The sequence below is a fragment of the Scyliorhinus torazame genome, chromosome 22 (genome assembly GCF_047496885.1).
Source record: "Scyliorhinus torazame isolate Kashiwa2021f chromosome 22, sScyTor2.1, whole genome shotgun sequence".
Classification (NCBI taxonomy): Eukaryota; Metazoa; Chordata; class Chondrichthyes; order Carcharhiniformes; family Scyliorhinidae; genus Scyliorhinus; species Scyliorhinus torazame.
In genome coordinates this window covers 18,053,017-18,067,562 of record NC_092728.1, presented here as the reverse complement: position 1 = coordinate 18,067,562, position 14,546 = coordinate 18,053,017, and the positions used below count along the sequence as shown (strand labels likewise).

Genomic DNA, 14,546 nt, shown 5'->3' with positions numbered 1-14,546 from the left:
TCAGCACTGACCCTCCAACACTGCGACACTCCCTCAGCACTGACCCTCCGACAGTGCAGCGCTCCTTCAGCACTCACCCTCCGACAGTGCGGCGCTCCCTCTGCACTGACCCTCCGACAGTGCGGCGCTCCCTCAGCACTGATCCTCTGACAGTCCGGTGCTCCCTCTGCACTGACCCTCCGACAGTGCGGCGCTCCCTCAGCACTGACCCTCCGACAGTGCGGCGCTCCCTCAGCACTGACCCTCCGACAGTGCGGTGCTCCCTCAGCACTGACCCTCCGACAGTGCGGCGCTCCCTCAGCACTGACCCTCCAACACTGCGACACTCCCTCAGCACTGACCCTCTGACAGTGCGGTGCTCCCTCTGCACTGACCCTCCAACACTGCGACACTCCCTCAGCACTGACCCTCCGACAGTGCAGCGCTCCTTCAGCACTCACCCTCCGACAGTGCGGCGCTCCCTCTGCACTGACCCTCCGACAGTGCGGTGCTCCCTCAGCACTGACCCTCCCCCAGTGCGGCGCTCCCTCAGCACTGACCCTCCCCCAGTGCGGCGCTCCCTCAGCACTGACCCTCTGACAGTCCGGTGCTCCCTCTGCACTGACCCTCCGACAGTGCGGCGCTCCCTCAGCACTGACCCTCTGACAGTCCGGTGCTCCCTCTGCACTGACCCTCCAACACTGCGACACTCCCTCAGCACTGACCCTCCGACAGTGCGGCGCTCCCTCAGTACTCAGCCTCCAACAGTGCGGCGCTCCCTCAGCACTGACCCTCCGACAGTGCGGCGCTCCCTCGGCACTGACCCTCCGACAGTGCGGCGCTCCCTCAGTACTGACCGTCCGACAGTGCGGCGCTCCCTCAGCACTGGCCCACCGACAGTGCGGCGCTCCCTCAGCACTGACCCTCCGACAGTGTGGTGCTCCCTCAGCACTGATCGTCCGACAGTGCGGCGCTCCCTGAGCACTGACCCTCTGACAGTGCGGCGCTCCCTCAGCACTGACGCTCCGACAGTGCGGCGCTCCCTCAGCACTGACCCTCCGACAGTGCGGCGCACCCTCAGCACTGACGTTCCGACAGTGCGTCGCCCCCTCAGCACTGACGTTCCGACAGTGCGGCGCCCCCTCAGCACTGACGTTCCGACAGTGCGGCGCCCCCTCAGCACTGACGCTCCGACAGTGCGGCGCTCCCTGAGCACGAACCTATCTTTTAACCTGTTCTCTATCTTTCCCTCTCTCTCCATCTGCCTTCCTGTCCATCTAGGTTGAGCAGCTGACGGACGAGCAGAAAAACGGTCAGTATAACAGCAATCTATTGCCTCATCTCTTTCAGGACTCAAATTTTTAGTTCAGAGGCTTTGAGGGCCCGGTTAGGCCGTACCTGGGGTCACAGTATGGAAAGAGTTTTACTCTGTATCTATCCCCGTGCTGTACCTGGCCTGGGAGTATTTGATGGCGACAGTGTAGAGGGAGCTTTACTCTGTATCTAACCCCGTGCTGTACCTGTCCTGGGAGTGTTTGATGGGGACAGTGTAGAGGGTACTTTACTCTGTATCTAACCCCGTGCTGTACCTGTTCTGGGAGTGTTTGATAGGGACAGTGTAGAGGGAGCTTTACTCTGTATCTAACCCCGTGCTGTACCTATCCAGGGAGTGTTTGATGGGGAGAGTGTAGAGGGAGCTTTACTCTGTATCTAACACCTGTGGTGATACACCACTGTACTTCCCTACCATTGTACATAGTATATAATAGTTGTGTGTAACGTGGCCCTGTAATACTGTGTATTGTGCTGTAGCTCTGTAGAGGTTCGGTCACTGGTAGGTAACCCGACCTGGCCACGGAGAGCTCCGCCTTACCCACTCCTCCGGGAGTTACGTATAAGAACCCTCTTCTGGGACCGGCCCCAATCTGTCTGGGGTCGTCTGTGTCGGGTAAGCCTCCCTTGTAGTATATTAAAGCCTGAGTTAAAGTCTCACATGTCTTTGTGGTTCTTGACGCTTAGTGCATCAACCCCGTGCTGTACCTGTCCTGGAGTGTTTGATGGGGACAGTGTAGAGGGAGCTTTACTCTGTATCTAACCCGTGCTGTACCTGTGCTGGGAGTGTTTGATGGGGACAGTGCAGAGGGAGCTTTACTCTGTATCTAACCCCGTGCTGTACCTGTCCTGGGAGTGTTTGATGGGGACAGTGTAGAGGGAGCTTTACTCTGTATCTAACTCCGTCCTGTACCTGTCCTGGGAGTGTTTGATGGGGACAGTGTAGAGGGAGCTTTACTCTGTATCTAACCCCGTGCTGTACGTGTCCTGGGAGTGTTTGATGGGGACAGTGTAGAGGGAGCTTTACTCTGTATCTAACCCCGTGCTGTACCTGTCCTGGGAATGTTTGATGGAGACAGTGTAGAGGGAGCTTTACTCTGTATCTAACCCCGTGCTGTACCTGTCCTGGGAGTGTTTGATGGGGACAGTGTAGGGGGAGCTTTACTCTGTATCTAACCCCGTTCTGTACCTGTCCTGGGAGTGTTTGATGGGGACTGTGTAGAGGGAGCTTTATTCTGTATCTAACCCCGTGCTGTACCTGCCCTGGGCGTGTTTGATGGGGACAGTGTAGAGGGAGCTTTACTCTTTCTATTTTTCAGAATTCCGGGCTGCTTTCGATATCTTTGTGCAGGATGCCGCCGATGGTTGTATCAGCACCAAGGAGCTGGGGAAGGTGTTGCGAATGGTGGGGCAGACCCCCACGCCCGAGGAACTGCAGGAGATGATTGATGAGGTCGATGAGGACGGTGAGTGTCCAGCGATTGTGTCTGGCATCAAGTTTCAATGTAAAGGCTGGACCGATACCAGAAGATTATGATAGATGTTCATGTATTACAACATTAATGGGTTGAAGAGGCTGGGAAAATCTTTCCTGAGTCCCGCAGGTAGCATAGTGGTTAGCACAGTTGCTTCTCAACTCCCGGGTCCCAGGTTCGATCCCGGCTCTGGGTCACTGTCTGTGCGGAGTCTGCACATCCTCCCCGTGTGTGCGTGGGTTTCCTCCGGGTGCTCCGGTTTCCTCCCACAGTCCAAAGATGTGCAGGTTAGGTGGATTGGCCTTGCTAACTTGCCCCTTAGTATACCAAAAGGTTAGGTTAGGTTACGGGGATAGGGTGGAGGTGTGGGCTTGGGCAGGGGGCTCTTTCCAAGGGCCGGTGCAGACTCAATGGGCCGAATGGCCTCCTCCGGCACTGCAAATTCTATGATACCCCAGGGGACTGGGCCCTCGCTTGGTGACCCAGGGGAATGGAGCCTCGACTGGTTACCGTGGGGACCGGGCCCTCACCTGGTAACCCAGGGGAACGGAGCCTCGACTGGTTACTGTGGGGACCGGGCCCTCGCTTGGTGACCCAGGGGAACGGAGAGCCTCGCCTGGTTACCATGGGCATTGGGACCTCGTCTGGTAACCCAGGGGAACGGGGCCTCGCCTGGTAACCCAGGGGAACGGGGCCTCACCTGCTTACCCTAGGCACTGGGCCCTCACCTGGTAACCCAGGGGAACGGGGCCTCGCCTGGTAACCCAGGGGAACGGGGCCTTGCCTGCTCACCCTGGGCACTGGGCCCTCGCCTGGTAACCCAGGGGAACGGGGCCTCTCCTGGTAACCCAGGGGAACAGGGCCTCGCCTGCTTACACTGGGCACTCGCCTGGTAATCCAGGGAAATGGGCCTCACCTGCTTACACTGGGCACTGGGCCGTCGCCTGGTAACCCAGGGGAACGGGGCCTCGCCTGCTTACACTGGGCACTCGCCTGGTAATCCAGGGGAATGGGGCCTCGCCTGGCTACCATGGGCACCGGGCCTGGTGATCCAGTGGACCGGGGATCTCAGATGGGAACCACGGGGACTAGGCCCTTAATTGGGAAACGAGGGTCCTGGGGCCCTCGCCTGGTTACTGTGGGGAATAAGCTCAGTGTGGCAGCCAAGGGTAAGAGGCCTTTGGTGATAGCCTTGGGAATAGACCCACAATTAACAGGTGGCCTTTGACTGCTCTCAGATCCTTAAACGGTTGAATGTTTCTCCCCTTCGCACTCCTCAGGCAGCGGCACTGTCGACTTTGATGAGTTCCTGGTGATGATGGTCATGTGCACCAAGGATGAGAGCAAAGGGAAATCCGAGGAGGAGTTAGCCGAACTTTTCCGCATGTTCGACAAGTAGGTTCTGGATTGTTCGCGCCTTCAGGGCTCCGGAGTCCCACTCCCGGCCTGTGCCGGAAGCTTCCCTTTCCCCTTGGCCACATCCACCTTTGGTGAACGGGACAAGTTTCCCCTCTCCCATTTCCGGAAGGTTGAACAGCTCCAATCCCAGCTTCGCCGAGGGAACCTGGAGCTCCGGATGGGCACCGCGCCAGGTTCTGTTCATCCGTCGCCTACCCTGCTCACCCACTCTCGCTGCTCCACACGGACTCCCCAACCATTAACACCTCCACTCCAACACCCTCTAGTTCCCGTTCAATCACTCCCTATCTCTGTAACCTCCTCCAGCTCCCACACTCCTCCCTATCTCTGTAACCTCCTCCAGCCCCTACAACCCTCCCTATCTCTGTAACCTCCTCCAGCCCCTACAACCCTCCCTATCTCTGTAACCTCCTCCAGCCCCTACAACCCTCCCTATCTCTGTAACCTCCTCCAGCCTCTACAACCCTCCCTATCTCTGTAACCTCCTCCAGCCCCTACAACCCTCCCTATCTCTGTAACCTCCTCCAGCCCCTACAACCCTCCCTATCTCTGTAACCCTCTCCAGCCCCTACAACCATCCCTATCTCTGTAACCTCCTCCAGCCCCTACAACCCTCCCTATCTCTGTAACCTCCTCCAGCCCCTACAACCCTCCCTATCTCTGTAACCTCCTCCAGCCCCTACAACCCTCCCTATCTCTGTAACCTCCTCCAGCCCCTACAACCCTCCCTATCTCCGTAACCTCCTCCAGCCCCTACAACCCTCCCTATCTCTGTAACCTCCTCCAGCCCCTACAACCCTCCCTATCTCTGTAACCTCCTCCAGCCCCTACGACCCTCCCTATCTCTGTAACCTCCTCCAGCCCCTACAACCCTCCCTATCTCTGTAACCTCCTCCAGCCCCGACAACCCTCCCTATCCCTGTATCCTCCTCCAGCCCCTACAACCCTCCCTATCACTGTAACCTCCTCCAGCCCCTACAACCCTCCCTATCTCTGTAACCTCCTCCAGCCCCTACGACCCTCCCTATCTCTGTAACCTCCTCCAGCCCCTACAACCCTCCCTATCTCTGTAACCCCCGCCAGTCTCTCCCTCTCTCACTCTTTTGCTATCTGTCTGTCTGACTCTCTGGGCGAGATTCTCCGACCCCCAGCGGGTTGGAGAATCGCCGGGGGCTGCCGTGAATCCCGCCCCCGCCGGTTGCCGAAGTCTCCGGCACCGGATATTCGGCGGGGGCGGGAATCGGGCCGTGCCGGTTGGCGGGCCCCCCCCCGCTGGATTCTCCGGCCCGGATGGGCCGAAGTCCCGCCGATAAATTGCCTGTCCCGCCGGCGTGGATTAAACCACCTCTCTTACCAGCGGGACAAGGCGGCGCGGGCGGGCTCCGGGTCCTGGGGGGGGGGGGGGCGTGGGGCGATCTGGCCCTGGGGGGGTGCCCCCACGGTGGCCTGGCCCGCGATCGGGGCCCACCGATCCGTGGGCGGGCCTGTGCCGTGGGGGCACTCTTTCCCTTCCGCCTTCGCCACGGTCTCCACCATGGCGGAGGCGGAACAGACCCCCCCCCCACTGCGCATGCGCCGCCCGGGGATGTAATTTCCGCGCCAGCTGGCGGGGCGGAAATCCCTCCGGCGTCGGCCTAGCCCCTCAATGTTGGGGCTCGGCCCTCAACATTCCGCACCTTTGGGGCGGCGCAATGCCGTTTTGGACGCCAGTCGGCGGACATCGTGCCGTTTCGGGAGAATTTCGCCCTCTATGCCTGTTTGTCTGTCTCTCTCTCTCTCTCTGTCTCACACTCTGTCCGTCTATCTGTCTGTCTGTCTCTTTCTCTCTCACTCTCTATCTGTCTGTCTCTCTCTGTCTCACACTCTCCGTCTCTCTGTCTGTCTCTCTCTCTCTGTCTCTGTCTCTCTCTCTCTCTCTGTCTCACACTCTGTCCGTCTATCTGTCTGTCTGTCTCTTTCTCTCTCACTCTCTATCTGTCTGTCTCTCTCTGTCTCACACTCTCCGTCTCTCTGTCTGTCTCTCTCTCTCTGTATCTGTCTCTGTCTGTCTCACACTCTGTCTGTCTGTCTCTCAGTATCTGTTTCACACTCTGTCTTTCGGTCTCTCTCTGTATCTGTCTCTCTCTCTCTATCTGTCTGTCTCTCTCTCTGTATCTGTGTGTCTCACACTCTGTCTGTGTGTTTGTCTCTGTATCTGTCTCCCACTCTCTGTCTGTCTGTCTCTCTCTCTCTCTCTCTCTGTCTGTCTGTCTGCCTCTCTCTCTCTTTATCTGTGTGTGTCTGTCAGTCTCTGTGTGTGTGTCTCTCTCTCTCTGTCTGTCTGTCTCTCTCTCTCAGTATCTGTTTCACACTCTGTCTGTGTTTTTGTCTCTGTATCTGTCTCCCACTCTCTGTCTGTCTGTCTGTCTCTCTCTCTCTCTGTCTGTCTGTCTGCCTCTCTCTCTTTATCTGTGTGTGTCTGTCAGTCTGTGTGTGTGTGTGTCTCTCTCTCTCTGTCTGTCTCTCTCTCTCTCTCTCTGTATCTGTCTCTGTCTGTCTCACACTCTGTCTGTCTGTCTCTCAGTATCTGTTTCACACTCTGTCTTTCGGTCTCTCTCTGTATCTGTCTCCCACTCTCTGTCTGTCTGTCTGTCGCTCTCTCTCTCTGTCTGTCTGTCTGCCTCTCTCTCTCTTTATCTGTGTGTCTGTCTGTCTCTCTGTGTGTGTCTCTCTCTCTCTCTGTCTGCCTCTCTCTCTTTATCTGTGTGTCTGTCTCTCTGTGTGTCTCTCTCTCTCTCTGTCTGCCTCTCTCTCTTTATCTGTGTGTCTGTCTGTCTCTCTGTGTGTGTGTCTCTCTCTCTCTGTCTGCCTCTCTCTCTTTATCTGTGTGTCTGTCTCTCTGTGTGTCTCTCTCTCTCTCTGTCTGCCTCTCTCTCTTTATCTGTCTGTCTGTCTGTGTGTGTGTGTGTCTCTCTCTCTCTCTGTCTGTCTGTCTGCCTCTCTCTCTCTTTATCTATGTGTCTCTCTTTCTCTCTGTCTGTCTGCCTCTCTCTCTCTTTATCTGTGTGTCTCTCTTTCTCTCTGTCTGTCTGCCTCTCTCTCTGTCTGTCTGCCTCTCTCTCTCTTTATCTGTGTGTGTGTCTGTCTCTCTGTGTGTGTCTCTCTCTCTGCCTGACTCTCTCTCTTTATCTGTGTGTCTGTCTGTCTCTCTGTGTGTCTCTCTCTCTCTCTGTCTGCCTCTCTCTCTTTATCTGTGTGTCTGTCTGTCTCTCTGTGTGTGCGTCTCTCTCTCTCTCTGTCTGTCTGTCTGCCTCTCTCTCTCTTTATCTGTGTGTCTCTCTTTCTCTCTGTCTGTCTGTCTGTCTGCCTCTCTCTCTCTTTATCTGTGTGTCTCTCTTTCTCTCTGTCTGTCTGCCTCTCTCTCTGTCTGTCTGCCTCTCTCTCTCGTTATCTGTGTGTGTGTCTGTCTCTCCGTGTGTGTCTCTCTCCCTCTCTGTATCTCTCTCTCTCCCTCTCTGTCTGTCCGACTGCCTCTCTCTCTCTTTATCTGTGTGTGTGTCTGTCTCTCTGCGTGTGTCTCTCTCTGTCTGTCTGTCTCTCTCTGTCTCTCCTTTAAGAAGCTCCTTAAAACCCAACCATTCTCACTGAGCTTTCGGCCGCCTCCATTTCGGCTCTGGGGTCTGATTGGCTGAGTCGGTGGGCAGCACGGCGGGGCAGTGGTTAGCGCTGCTGCCCCACGGCGCCGAGGACCCGGGTTCGATCCTAACCCCGGGTCACTGTCCGTGTGGAGTTTGCGCATTCTCCCCGTGTCTGGGTGGGTTTCACCCCCACAACCCAAAGTTGTGCAGGCGAGGCGGATTGGCCGCGGCTAAATTGCCCCTTAATTGGAAAAAATAAATTGGGGACTCCAAATTTAAAAAAACAGATTGGCCGAGTCGGGATTGATGGGCGGGGCCGTTGAAAGGCTGATCAACCTGGGGTGGCATCACCGCTCTGCCCAATCACAGAGCTTTCTCCATTCGACCAGGAACACTGACGGGTACATTGATCTGGAGGAGCTGAAGGGGATGCTGGAGGCCACGGGCGAATGCATCACCGAGGACGATATTGAGGAGCTGATGAGAGACGGGGACAAGAACAATGATGGGAAGATCGATTACGACGGTGAGCGACCGGGCGAGTGCGGGAGGGGGAACTGGAAGCGGGGTCGGCGAGAACAAGGGGCCCTCCTCATTTTTTGCCCATCCCTAATTGCCCCTCGAGAAGGGGGTGGGTGAGCCGCCATCTTGAACCCGCTGCAGCCCCCCCGTGTGGCGTAGGTACACCCACAGTGCTGTTAGGGAGGGAGCTCCAGGCCTCCGACCCAGCGAGAAAGAGGGAGGCAGAGAGAGGGGCAGAGAGAGAGAAAGAGAGGGACAGAGAGAGAGAGGGACAGAGAGAGGGCAGGATTTACCGCCCTTCTCACACCCGACTTGGTGTCACGACGAGGCTGTTGAATCTTGTGCGTGATTCAAAAGGGTTTGAGGAGGGTGAGGGTTTGAGGAGAGCGAGGGTTTGAGGGGACTGGAATGTTTGAGGGGGTGGAGGCTTTGAGGAGAGAGGGTTTGAGGAGGGTGAGGGTTTGAGGAGGGTGAGGGTTTGAGGAAGATGAGGGTTTGAGGAGGGCGAGGGTTTGGTGAGGGCGAGGGTTTGAGGAGGGTGAGGGTTTGAGGAGGGTGAGGGTTTAGCGAGGGTGAGGGTTTAGCGAGGGTGAAGGTTTAGCGAGGGTGAGGGTTTGAGGACAGTGAGGGTTTGGCGAGGGTGAGGGTTTGACGAGGGTGAGGGTTTGGTGAGGGTGAGGAGGAGACAGGGTTTGGCGAGGGTGAGGGTTTGAGGAGGGGGTGAGGGTTTGGCGAGGGTGAGGGTTTGGCGAGGGTTTGGTGAGGGTGAGGAGAGTGAGGGTTTGAGGAGGGTGAGGGAGAGGGATTGAGGAGGGTGAGGGTTTTGAGGAGGGTGAGGGTTTGAGGAGGATGAGGGTTTGGCGCGGGTGAGTGGAGGGTGAGGGTTTGAGGAGGGTGGGGGTTTGAGGAGGGTGAGGGTTTGGCGAGGGTGAGGGTTTGAGGAGGGTGAGGGTTTGGCGAGGGTGAAGGTTTGGCGAGAGTGAGGGATTGGTGAGGGTGAGAGTTTGGCGAGGGTGGGGGTTTGGCGAGAGTGAGGGTGAGGGTTTGGCGAGAGTGAGGGATTGGTGAGGGTGAGAGGAGAGTGAGGATTTGAGGAGGGTGAGGGAGAGGGATTGAGGCGGGTGAGTGTTTTGAGGAGGTTGAGGGTTTGGCGAGGGTGAGGGTTTGGCGAGGGTGAGGTTTTGAGGAGGGTGGGGGTTTGAGGAGGGTGAGGGTTTGACGAGGGTGAGGATTTGAGGAGGGTGAGGGTTTGGCGAGGCTGAGGGTTTGGCGAGAGTGAGGGATTGGTGAGGGTGAGAGTTTGGCGAGGGTGGGGGTTTGGCGAGAGTGAGGGTGAGGGTTTGGCGAGGGTGAGGGTTTGGCGAGGGTGAGGGTTTGAGGAGGGTGGGGGTTTGAGGAGGGTGAGGGTTTGGCGAGGGTGAGGGTTTGAGGAGGGTGAGGGTTTGGCGAGGCTGAGGGTTTGGCGCGAGTGAGGGATTGGTGAGGGTGAGAGTTTGGCGAGGGTGGGGGTTTGGCGAGAGTGAGGGTGAGGGTTTGGCGCGAGTGAGGGATTGGTGAGGGTGAGAGTTTGGCGAGGGTGGGGGTTTGGCGAGAGTGAGGGTGAGGGTTTGGCGAGAGTGAGGGTTTGGCGAGGGTGAGGGTTTGGCGAGAGTGAGGGATTGGCGAGGGTGAGGGTTTGGCGAGGGTGAGGGTTTGGCGAGAGTGAGGGATTGGCGAGGGTGAGGGTTTGAGTAGAGTGAGGGTTTGGCGAGAGTGAGGGATTGGTGAGGGTGAGGGTTTGAGGTGGGTGAGGGTGAGGGTTTGGCGAGAGTGAGGGTGAGAGTTTGGCGAGGGTGAGGGTGAGGGTTTGGCGCGAGTGAGGGATTGGTGAGGGTGAGAGTTTGGCGAGGGTGGGGGTTTGGCGAGAGTGAGGGTGAGGGTTTGGCGAGAGTGAGGGTTTGGCGAGGGTGAGGGTTTGGCGAGAGTGAGGGATTGGTGAGGGTGAGGGTTTGAGGTGGGTGAGGGTGAGGGTTTGGCGAGAGTGAGGGTGAGAGTTTGGCGAGGGTGAGGGTTTGGCGAGGGTGAGGGTTTGGCGAGAGTGAGGGTTTGAGGAGAGTGAGGGTTTGGCGAGAGTGAGGGATTGGTGAGGGTGAGGGTTTGGCGAGGGTGAGGGTTTGGCGAGGGTGAGGGTTTGGCGAGAGTGAGGGTTTGAGGAAAGTGAGGATTTGGCGAGAGTGAGGGATTGGTGAGGGTGAGGGTTTGAGGTGGGTGAGGGTGAGGGTTTGGCGAGAGTGAGGGTGAGAGTTTGGCGAGGGTGAGGGTTTGGCGAGAGTGAGGGTGAGGGTTTGGCGAGAGTGAGGGTTTGAGGAGAGTGAGGGTTTGGCAAGAGTGAGGGATTGGTGAGGGTGAGGGTTTGACGAGGGTGAGGGTTTGGCGAGGGTGAGGGTTTGAGGACGGTGAGGGTTTGAGGACGGTGAGGGTTTGGCGAGGGTGAGGGTTTTGGCGAGGGTGACGGTTTGGTGAGGGTGACGATTTGGCGAGGGTGAGGGTTTGGCGACGGTGAGGGTTTAGCGAGAGTGAGGGATTGGTGAGGGTTTGAGGGTGAGGGTTTGACGAGGGTGAGGGATTGACGAGGGTGAGGGATTGGTGAGGGTGAGGGATTGGTGAGGGTGAGGGATTGGCGAGGGTGAGGGTTTGGTGAGGGTGAGGGTTTGGTGAGGGTGATGGTTTGGCGAGGGTGAGGGTTTGAGGAGGGTGAGGGATTGGCGAGGGTGAGGGATTGGCGAGGGTGAGGGATTGGCGAGGGTGAGGGATTGGCGAGGGTGAGGGATTGGCGAGGGTGAGGGATTGGCGAGGGTGAGGGTTTGAGGAGGGTGAGGGTTTGGCGAGGCTGAGGGTTTGGCGCGAGTGAGGGATTGGTGAGGGTGAGAGTTTGGCGAGGGTGGGGGTTTGGCGAGAGTGAGGGTGAGGGTTTGGCGCGAGTGAGGGATTGGTGAGGGTGAGAGTTTGGCGAGGGTGGGGGTTTGGCGAGAGTGAGGGTGAGGGTTTGGCGAGAGTGAGGGTTTGGCGAGGGTGAGGGTTTGGCGAGATTGAGGGATTGGCGAGGGTGAGGGTTTGGCGAGGGTGAGGGTTTGGCGAGAGTGAGGGATTGGCGAGGGTGAGGGTTTGAGGAGAGTGAGGGTTTGGCGAGAGTGAGGGATTGGTGAGGGTGAGGGTTTGAGGTGGGTGAGGGTGAGGGTTTGGCGAGAGTGAGGGTGAGAGTTTGGCGAGGGTGAGGGTTTGGCGAGGGTGAGGGTTTGGCGAGAGTGAGGGTTTGAGGAGAGTGAGGGTTTGGCGAGAGTGAGGGATTGGTGAGGGTGAGGGTTTGGCGAGGGTGAGGGTTTGGCGAGGGTGAGGGTTTGGCGAGAGTGAGGGTTTGAGGAAAGTGAGGATTTGGCGAGAGTGAGGGATTGGTGAGGGTGAGGGTTTGAGGTGGGTGAGGGTGAGGGTTTGGCGAGAGTGAGGGTGAGAGTTTGGCGAGGGTGAGGGTTTGGCGAGAGTGAGGGTGAGGGTTTGGCGAGAGTGAGGGTTTGAGGAGAGTGAGGGTTTGGCAAGAGTGAGGGATTGGTGAGGGTGAGGGTTTGACGAGGGTGAGGGTTTGGCGAGGGTGAGGGTTTGAGGACGGTGAGGGTTTGAGGACGGTGAGGGTTTGGCGAGGGTGAGGGTTTTGGCGAGGGTGACGGTTTGGTGAGGGTGACGATTTGGCGAGGGTGAGGGTTTGGCGACGGTGAGGGTTTAGCGAGAGTGAGGGATTGGTGAGGGTTTGAGGGTGAGGGTTTGACGAGGGTGAGGGATTGACGAGGGTGAGGGATTGGTGAGGGTGAGGGATTGGTGAGGGTGAGGGATTGGCGAGGGTGAGGGTTTGGTGAGGGTGAGGGTTTGGTGAGGGTGATGGTTTGGCGAGGGTGAGGGTTTGAGGAGGGTGAGGGATTGGCGAGGGTGAGGGATTGGCGAGGGTGAGGGATTGGCGAGGGTGAGGGATTGGCGAGGGTGAGGGATTGGCGAGGGTGAGGGATTGGCGAGGGTTTGAGGAGGGCGAGGGATTGGCGAGGGTGAGGGTTTGAGGAGAGTGAGGGATTGGGGAGAGTGAGGGTTTGGCGAGGGTGAGGGATTGAGGAGAGTGAGTGTTTGAGGAGAGTGAGGGTTTGGCGAGGGATTGAGGACGGTGAGGGTGAGGGATTGGCGAGGGTGAGGGTTTGGCGAGGGTGAGGGATTGGCAAGGGTTTGAGGAGAGTGAGTGTTTGAGGAGAGTGAGGGTTTGGCGAGGGCTTGAGGACGGTGAGGGTGAGGGATTGGTGAGGGTGAGGGATTGGTGAGGGTTTGAGGAGGGTGAGGGTTTGAGGAGAGTGAGGGTTTGGCGAGGGTGAGGGATTGGCAAGGGTTTGAGGAGAGTGAGTGTTTGAGGAGAGTGAGGGTTTGGCGAGGGCTTGAGGACGGTGAGGGTGAGGGATTGGTGAGGGTGAGGGATTGGTGAGGGTTTGAGGAGGGCGAGGGAGAGGGTTTGGCGAGGGTGAGGGATTGAGGAGAGTGAGGGTTTGGCGAGGGTTTGAGGAGGGCGAGGGAGAGGGTTTGGCGAGGGTGAGGGATTGAGGAGAGTGAGGGTTTGGCGAGGGTGAGGGATTGGCGAGGGTTTGAGGAGAGTGAGGGTTTGAGGAGAGTGAGGGTTTGAGGACGGTGAGGGATTGGTGAGGGTGAGGGATTGGTGAGGGTGAGGGTTTTGCGAGGGTGAGGGATTGGTGTGGGTTTGAGGAGAGTGAGGGTTTGAGGAGGGTGAGGGTTTGAGGAGAGTGAGGGTTTGGCGAGGGTGAGGGATTGGTGAGGGTTTGAGGAGAGTGAGTGTTTGAGGAGAGTGAGTGTTTGAGGAGAGTGAGGGTTTGAGGAGAGTGAGTGTTTGAGGAGAGTGAGGGTTTGAGGACGGTGAGGGATTGGCGAGGGTTTTGCGAAGGTGAGGGTTTGAGGAGGGTGAGTGTTTGAGGAGAGTGAGGGTTTGGCGAGGGTTTGAGGACGGTGAGGGTGAGGGATTGGTGAGGGTGAGGGATTGGTGATGGTTTGAGGAGGGCGAGGGAGAGGGTTTGGCGAGGGTGAGGGATTGAGGAGAGTGAGGGTTTGGCGAGGGTGAGGGATTGGCGAGGGTTTGAGGAGAGTGAGTGTTTGAGGAGAGTGAGGGATTGAGGACGGTGAGGGATTGGTGAGGGTGAGGGATTGGTGAGGGTGAGGGTTTTGCGAGGGTGAGGGATTGGTGAGGGTTTGAGAGTGACGGTTTGAGGAGGGTGAGGGATTGGCGAGGGTTTTGCGAGGGTGAGGGTTTGAGGAGGGTGAGGGTTTGAGGAGAGTGAGGGTTTGGCGAGGGTGAGGGACTGGTGAGGGTTTGAGGAGAGTGAGTGTTTGAGGAGAGTGAGGGTTTGGCGAGGGATTGAGGACGGTGAGGGTGAGGGATTGGTGAGGGTGAGGGATTGGTGAGGGTGAGGGATTGAGGAGAGGGTGAGGGATTGGCGAGGGTTTGAGGGGAGTGAGTGTTTGAGGAGAGTGAGGGTTTGAGGACGGTGAGGGATTGGTGAGGGTTTGAGGAGAGTGAGTGTTTGAGGAGGGTGAGGGTTTGAGGAGAGTGAGGGTTTGGCGAGGGTGAGGGATTGGTGAGGGTTTGAGGAGAGTGAGTGTTTGAGGAGAGTGAGTGTTTGAGGAGAGTGAGGGTTTGAGGACGGTGAGGGTGAGGGAATTCCGAGTGAGACTCTAATTCATGGCTGCTTCTCTCTTCCAGAATTCCTGGAATTTATGAAGGGTGTGGAATAAATCCTTGTGTTCAGAGACAGTGTTACTTAGACTGCCAATCGACCGATGGAACCGTCAGCAATCTTCCGTCCAGCTCCCCTTCGCAGCTCTCGCGTTCTCGGTCAGCAATGGCGCTCTCGGACGCAAATTCCAAACATCATTCAATAAAATATTCTGCATAATCTGAGCAGATCTCTTTCAGTATATCATGGGTGTCTCAGTTCCCTTCCGTAACAGTGACACTGCAAACCACCTTCACACACACCAACATAGACTGCCATTGCAGAGCAAATCTCCCTCTCTACACTGCCCCCATCACTCCCAGGACAGGTACAGCATGGGGTTAGATACAGAGTAAAGCTCCCTCTACACTGTCCCCATCAAACACTCCCAGGACAGGGACAGCACGGGGTTA

The 14,546-nt window shown here is 57.6% G+C and overlaps 1 protein-coding gene across 1 annotated transcript in view; it reads left to right on the top strand.

Annotated features, from left to right (window-relative positions):
- Nucleotides 1-14,318, top strand: part of LOC140398941 (troponin C, slow skeletal and cardiac muscles-like) — a 15,335-nt gene extending 1,017 nt beyond the window's left edge. The window contains exons 2-6 of the mRNA XM_072487932.1: nt 1,261-1,291; nt 2,631-2,777; nt 4,067-4,181; nt 8,212-8,348; nt 14,121-14,318. Coding sequence (XP_072344033.1) covers nt 1,261-1,291; nt 2,631-2,777; nt 4,067-4,181; nt 8,212-8,348; nt 14,121-14,152 — 462 coding nt within the window. The 3' untranslated portion in view covers nt 14,153-14,318. The remainder of the gene's footprint in view (nt 1-1,260; nt 1,292-2,630; nt 2,778-4,066; nt 4,182-8,211; nt 8,349-14,120) is intronic.
- Nucleotides 14,319-14,546: the final 228 nt, after the last annotated feature.